The sequence below is a fragment of the Apteryx rowi genome, unplaced genomic scaffold (assembly GCF_003343035.1).
Source record: "Apteryx rowi isolate R43461 unplaced genomic scaffold, aptRow1 scaffold_53, whole genome shotgun sequence".
Taxonomy (NCBI): domain Eukaryota; kingdom Metazoa; phylum Chordata; class Aves; order Apterygiformes; family Apterygidae; genus Apteryx; species Apteryx rowi.
Window position 1 is genome coordinate 1005290 of NW_020450794.1, and position 7273 is coordinate 1012562.

Sequence of the window (7273 nt, forward strand, 5' to 3'; positions counted from 1 at the left end):
CCAGGAAAATCATTTAAAACCTGGGTCTCGTTTTATCCCTTTTTTTTTTTCCTATTAAGTAAAATAAAATGGGCGCGTTTGCAGCAGGCAGGCGTGCACAAAGCAATGTTCACTGGAGTCTAAAAGCGCTCGGCCAAGGAAAACTGACAAGACGGACTAATGAACCGTAGAGACGGGAAGAAAATAGCCAGTATTTGCTAGATTTCAAACCCTCTCTGTCTTCCCTGGACCACCTATCTCGGATTTTATTATTATTTTTGTAAATGGCTCCCGCCATCCCTTTTTCTAAGCCACCAGAAGCCAGCGATTCACGGATAACACTTCTATTATTGTAAAGGGTAAATAAAATAAAGACAAAAATTAAAAGCGACAAGAAACAGGTCGAGTATGCAGGCGACGCTTTTACAAGCTCATCTCGCCAGGTCGAATCCGGGAGCAAGCCTTAATGAAGCAATAATAGCCACATTATTCAAAAATTTTCATTTCGATGGAAATTTATCTAAAAGGGACTTAATCATATGCAAATAATAAAAGGAGGCGTAGTGACCCGGCGAGCGATCTGCATACAAATTTCAGCGTGTGCAGCATTGGCGAGATCATACCTGATCTGTTAGATTTGCTGATCTTGTTATGTCTTCACTGTCCGATTTTGATCCGCCCTCTCTATCGTCTATGACCAAATCGATAGGCATTTTTCCTTTCAAACAGCTAATATACCGGTGGCAGAAATTGTCACATAATTCGTGTACCTACATTATGACAGAGGTTAAAAAAAAAAACGGGAAAAAGAAAGAAAGGGAAAAAAAGGGGAAGAAAATATAATCAGGAATACGTAAGTAAAATTGACAAGTGCAACCAGTCCCCCCCCTCTGCCCTGGTGACATCAAAAGTTCTAAACAGGGGAAACACACTGCAATTATCCCCTCGAGACCTCTAGACGCATCCAGAATTAGGAATAACTTTCTTTTCTCGCAAAATAGAGATATCCCAGAAAATTGACAGTGACAAGATGATTCACAGGCTACAACATATTCAACACCCGTGTTAAATTCATCTGCTCCCGGAGCTGTGGCCATTAGAGAGGTGACCTGCATGGGTGACATTTAAGGTAAACTATTTAATTTCATCCAGTTATTTCATCATAAACCCTTTCCAAAGGGGGATGAGGACAGAAAAACGGATTTAAAAAAAAAATCGTGATGCACTGCGCTGAAATACATTATAGGCATCCGTGCCCTGAAATCCCCAGTCACTGTGATAGACTTGTACCTGAGCTGCCTCTATTAATGGGCAGATTTTAACACATTTCATGTAGGGCGAGAACAACCTGCCAGTTATGGTTAGATAAAGTGGCTAAGGCTCCAGAGAAACTTTTCAACTATTTAAAAACCTCTCAAAATGTTTATTTTTAGGAGAAAGGGAATTCTCTTGTAGGCCAGCTATCAATGACATGTAAAAAATCCTCAGGAAACCAGAGCGCGCTCCCAATTTAACGTTAGCTCGAGTGAGACTGCATTATTATAAATTAGCATTCTGATTGCTAAGATTTCTAAAACAGCGGGCAAAACTGCATTTAGCCCGCAATCTCTTTCTTCTGCTCGGAGGTGTACAATATTCCCAGGAACAAGACACCGACACAACTATCAACTCTGCTTTGTCTCTGCAAAATGTTACAGGACAATCCGTGCCCTGAGTCTGACCTGCAGATGGCTCTTAAAAAAAAAAAAAAAAAAAAAAGAGAGAGAGAGAGAGGGGGGGAGAGAGAGAGGGAGAGAGAAAGGAAAAAAAAAAACCCCTCCCAACTATCTGCAACTAAACAAAGTAGCTCCCCCACCACCACCAAAAAAATCACGATTTCGGGGGCTCGGCTGAAACAGCAAACCCACACGGTTTGGAGTCTCCTCTGCGGCACCCAGAACTGCAACTATTTATCCAAAGGCAGCAAAGTCTTACAATGAACACAAGGCCCGGGCGTTGGAGAGCCCGCTTTTAGAGGCTGAAATTGTAATTAAACTGCGAAGAGAAATGGACGCCAAGATTGGTCTTGACACTAATTACCAGAAAGAAAGACATTTATGCAAATTTACCAGAAGCCTGAACTTCAGCAGTACTGAAACGGAGGAGGAAGAAAGGGAGAGAGACAAAAATTACCTTCTCTAATTCCAACAGATGAAACCTTAATACTTGTATGGCTTGAATCATCTGCAAAGACACAAACAACACGAGCATTTATCTCACTCCTGCATTTCTGGATATTTCCCACAGCCGCCTCTACCGCACTTTGTAGCTTGACTTTTCTTTAGTAGTAAATAAAAAGTTGTTTTGATTTATGGCAATAACACTAAAACTTAATAGCGGTGGCTTTGTGCACTGTTTAACAAGAAGCGATCTAGAGTTAACAAAAAAAATTCCCTATCGCAATGAAGCAACTAAATTATACGGATCATAAACATTTCTTTAAAAAAAAAAAAAAAAGGAATCTAAAGCAACATCACGGGCTCCTAGCTTTGCAAAAGCGGGAGAAATACTCCTACAGCGGAGGCAAAACATTTGTTTATCCTTAAGGGGAAAGAAAAAAAAAAAAGCGCCGCTTTTTGGGTGAGTTAGCTGCATCTCCATCCTCTACATTTCCCAGCAAGCTGCTCACGAGGCGCGCGGAGGGGCTCTCCACAGACCTCGCCTGCACCGACATTTTCGCAGATAAATCCCCGCTCTTCTGGGGCAGGCGAGCTTGCCACGGAGCCCGCAAGCTGCCGTTGGGACGGTGCTTGCTTTACGTACAGCGTTACGGGATTTTACTTACACGCAACCACCACACGGTATTTACTCGTAATTCAAAATAATAATAATAATAATTAAAAAAATCCACGCGAGAAATTTTCAATTTAGCACCACAAAACGCTTGTCAAAGCTCGCAACCACCTCTCCAGAAAGACATAGAAGTTATTAAAAAAAAAAAAAAAGGGAAGGGAAGGGAAGGGAAGGGAGGGTGGCAGGGTGGGGGTGGGGAAAGGAAGAAGTGTTGTTAACTCTTACCAAGTTATCCAGTTCAGGATTAGAGGAAAATAGGGGTTTCTCTGCTCGGATCTAAATATAAGAAAGGAGAGGAAAGGAGGAAAAAAAAAAAGATTTGAAATATGGAAGCAGAAAAAGCAGACGTTATTATTTCTTGCTTCATTACACTGTCGGGTCCATTATGCAACCTTTCGTGCAAAGCTCTGACTGCTAGATTTAGTACATCATCTAAACACTTTAGCAAGTGAATCAAATACCCCGAAAACACCGCCGGAGCCGCCGCGCCGCAGCCCGCTCGCCGCGGCTCGGCTCGCGGGAGCTGCGCCGCCAAACTTCCCAAAGGGGAAGAGATCGCGCAAATTAACTGGCTTATTTGGGGGGGGTGATAAATGCCGTGATTTTTCTTTTTTTATTTTTTTGGCCTCTTGCAGTAAGAGAGGGGGGGGAGGAGAAAAAGTGCATCTTTATCTCAACGGAGACTTGTTTTTCTCGTTACCGTTGTTTTTTTTTGTTTTTTTTTTTTCTCTCTGTTTCAACCCGGTTTTGCTGACCTGTTTGGCGAACACTGCTATATCTTCATTGAAAGACTCCGAGGAGCAAACATCGCCTCCCGCTACCCCGGGCTCCCTGGGCGTGCATGTAGCTAATTCACATTTCTCAAAAATCAGTGCTAAAAGAGGGAACAGGGGGTGTCTGAAAGAAAATACAATAGTCACACACACACACACACACACATACAAAAAAAAACCGAAACAGAAAACCCACGCAGCAGTAGTTAGCGCCGGAGCAGGGTGCCGGGGAGAGGGGGCGGCCGAGGGGAGCCCCAGCAGCCCCCCCGGAGCCCCCGCGCCCGCGCAGAGCCCGGCAGCGCCGCGGGCCCGGGCCTCGGCGCTTCGGCGGAGCTGGCCGCAGATATTGTAATAACCTCAGGAGAGCCTCAGAATAAAACCAAAGCGGGTCCAGCAGCCATTTTGAATTAACTTTCCTTGTCCTTTTTTTTTTTTTTTAATTTTAAAATCTACGGACATACACTTTTGACTTTCATGCTTTAAATTCCCATTTTCGGCTGGAGGACTTTCTGGGAGCGGGAGGAAAAAAAACAACCACCAGCAAGACCCCCAAACAACCTCCCTGCATCCAAAAATAACAACCCCCAACCAAAATAATAAAAAAGAAACCCAAACCACCCAGCACAAACCAAAACGACCCAACGAGAGCCACCGCCGAGCCCGACTCCCGGAGCCGCGCAGGCTGCCGCCGCCGCGCCGCACCGCGCCGGGCAGCGCAGCGGCCGCGGCCGCGCAGCCCCGGCAGCCCGGCTCTCGGCGCGGGCCTGCGCGCCGCTCCGCCGCGGAGCCAGGTGCTTTGCTTTCTCCCAGCTTGGGAAGCCTCGCCGGGGGAAAGGCTGCGGGGGCATCTGGCTCCCTCGCTCGCTTAATAATTTAGATAAATAAATAAACCTACGCCCCCCCCATATATATATATGTATACACACACACATATATATATATATTTGCAATAAGGAGCTTATTTTTTTCCAGGGCTTCATACTTTTTTCCCCCCTGCAGGGCACAGTGCACCGCTGAGTTTTAACCAATCCCGGGCATTTCTGATAAGCGAGCGAGCGGGCGCTGTGATTTCCCCCCCTCCCCCCCCCCCCACTCGCCGCGCCCAGGCAACCCGTTCGGGGGGGGGTTTAAATTTTTTTTTTTTTTTTTTTTTTTTTTTTTTTAAATAAGAGGCTCCTAAAAGTTGCCGGCAAGTCGGCGCGGGCGGAGTAATTTGAAAAGCCTCTGCGGCGCAGCGCGGCGCGACCCAGCGGCTCCGCTCGCAGCGGCCTGGAAAGGCAGCGGAGGGGTGCTCGGTGCGCACGGATGCGTGCTGCATTTTAAGGGGGGGGGGCAGAGGAATAGCTCTTGCACATGGTTATAGGTATATTTAAGAAGGGGGGGGGGGCAGCTCTGAGCGTGCCCCTCGGCGGCGCGCGGAGGGGAGCGGCGCGGCGCGGCGCTGCGCGGGGGGCCGCGCAAGCTGCGCGGGCGCGGACCTACCCGTAAATGGCATCCTTATCTCTCTTGAGGGCGTCGTTGACGGAGGCGCCCATGGCCGGGGGCATGGCGTTGGCGTGGGCGGCGTGCGGGTACTGGTGCGAGTGGAGCGGCGGGCCGTGGTTGAGGTGGTGCACGGGCTGCATGGGGCGGGCGGCGTGGGGGTCCCCGTACATGGTGCTGGGGATGCCCACCCCCTCCATGCCGCCGTAGTGGGGCAGCTCGTCGTACTGCGGGGCACAGAGCGCACAGCCGTCAGCGCGGGGGCGGCCGCGCCCCCCCTTCCTCCTCCTCCTCCTCCTCCTCCTGCCGCCGCCGCCGCCGCCGCTCCGCGCAGGGGCGCGCACGGCCGCCCCGCGCCCCAAAAAGCGCCAGCGCACGGCCGCCGCCACCGCCGCACCCCCCCCTTTTTTTTTTCTTTTTTTCTTTTTAAAAAAAACCTATTCCCTTTGTTCACGAACTTAAAGCTAACGCGGTGCCCCGGGCACGAGGAGGGGACACACACGCGCGACACTGCCACTTTCCGTCTATTAAAAGCGAAGGTGTGAATAAAGAGTTTTTAAAGATCCCCGCCAGCCGCTCGGGCCGAAGGAGCAATGGCAAGTTGTCAGCCGAGCAACTTTCTCTCGCCAGCAGCCCTCGGAGAGGCGGCGGGCAAAGGGGGCGAGAAAAGCGGTTTCGGAGGGCTTTGCCCTCCTTCCCGCCCCTCTCCGAGCCCCCGCTCGCTGTGCTCCCGCGGCCCCTGCGGCACCTTTGCCGCCAAACTCCCAAATTCGGCGGGCAGCCCAAGGAAAAAAGGTAGACCGCATCCGAAACGGCAGCGTGTAGCAATGCACATGGCAGCGCACGCTGCTTATCTCTAATTTAAATTAAAGTAAGTGACTTGCTTTTCTTCCAAGAGCTTTGCCCGTTGCACTGCACCTTCGTGACCGCAAAAATAAAAAGAATAAATAAAAAGGAAAAAAAAGAAAGGGGAAAAAAAAAGAAAAAAAAGTTCTGCTTACTCCAAACTGTAAGTTATCTTCCAAAAGTGAAGCGGTATATCATCACTAGCACAGCAAAACGCTCAGAGACATGCACACATTAAAATATTTCAAGCACTGGTGACTTTAAAAAAGACATTGGTAGTACTACAGCTACAAAACCGACAAATACATAGGCTTGTACATATTCGCTTACACGCCTGCATGTCATTAATTTATAGAAAGCTTGCCTTTTCGGTGAGATGTCCGTGATAAGGATTGACAGAATCAAGAAAACGTCAATATATACAGGTTTTAAGCCTACAAGTACAACTGATAAATGCTCCCAGTCCAGGACACCGCTTTGTGCCTCTGCTCCAAAGAGGAGGGAAAAAAAAAAAAAACTTTTTCGCAGCGTCTCTGTCAGCCACGTTTCAATATTATTTCGCATTTGAATTCCATTTTTTTAATACGTACCCTTTGCGCCATCGGCCTGCTTGCTCCCTTCCTACTTCAACTTCTAATATATCCTCTTTAAGGCCAGTGTGAAAAGAAAGAAACGCGAAGTCCCCCCCCTCACCCCAAAAATGCAAAAATCCCTTAGCGTCGCCAGCAATGAAAGCAATCGAGTAAAATCTTCAGCTTGCTGGATCTCAGAGAAGCGATACGGTAACTCAGCATTAAAAAAGGAGAAAAATTAAAAAAAAAAAAAACAACTCTCCCTCCTTCCTTCTTTTTTTCTTTCTTTCCTCTCTCCCTGTCTCTCCCTCTCTTACTCTCCCCCTCTCGTTTCCAAGACAGCAGCGGGGCGAAAGCAAATATCCTTTCCCCAAATCAGTTTTTTTTAAAGTGCCCCTCAAACCCAACTACCAAGTCTCATGGCTTTTTGCCACTCCGGCTGTCAATCACAGGCGAGGTTGTCAAGGTGGTGAATGACTGATGATGATCCGCTGCGTGCGCTCCCACCGCGCAGGACACCTCAAATGTTAATTTTCGAGCGCGCTCACCAGAAAATGAAAAAATCAAAAAAATCAAAAATTAAAAAAAAAATCGAGAGGAGGAGGAGGAGGAGGAAGAAGGGAAGAGGGGGGAAAAATTTAAAAATTAAAAAGGCTTCTGAAAGCGCTGGCTCCTTTTATTATGGTTACTGCGCGGCTTTTTTTTCGCTCCTCCTCGGCTCGCTGCTAATTCCTCGCCGGCGCCGGCTCGCTCTGCCCCTGCGCGGCCGCCGGGCGGGCGGGCGAGGCT

At 48.3% G+C, this 7273-nt stretch overlaps 1 protein-coding gene across 3 annotated transcripts in view; it reads right to left on the minus strand.

Annotated features, from left to right (window-relative positions):
• The window catches only part of MEIS1 (Meis homeobox 1), a 103759-nt gene extending 96532 nt beyond the window's left edge, over window positions 1-7227 (minus strand). For all 3 annotated transcript variants that reach the window (XM_026080750.1, XM_026080751.1, XM_026080752.1), the window contains exons 1-6: window positions 6503-7227; window positions 5067-5293; window positions 3567-3708; window positions 3037-3087; window positions 2152-2202; window positions 603-749 (exon numbers count right to left, since the gene is read on the minus strand). In XM_026080750.1, the coding sequence (XP_025936535.1) occupies window positions 603-749; window positions 2152-2202; window positions 3037-3087; window positions 3567-3708; window positions 5067-5293; window positions 6503-6514 (630 nt within the window). In that variant the 5' untranslated portion in view covers window positions 6515-7227. The remainder of the gene's footprint in view (window positions 1-602; window positions 750-2151; window positions 2203-3036; window positions 3088-3566; window positions 3709-5066; window positions 5294-6502) is intronic.
• Window positions 7228-7273: the final 46 nt, after the last annotated feature.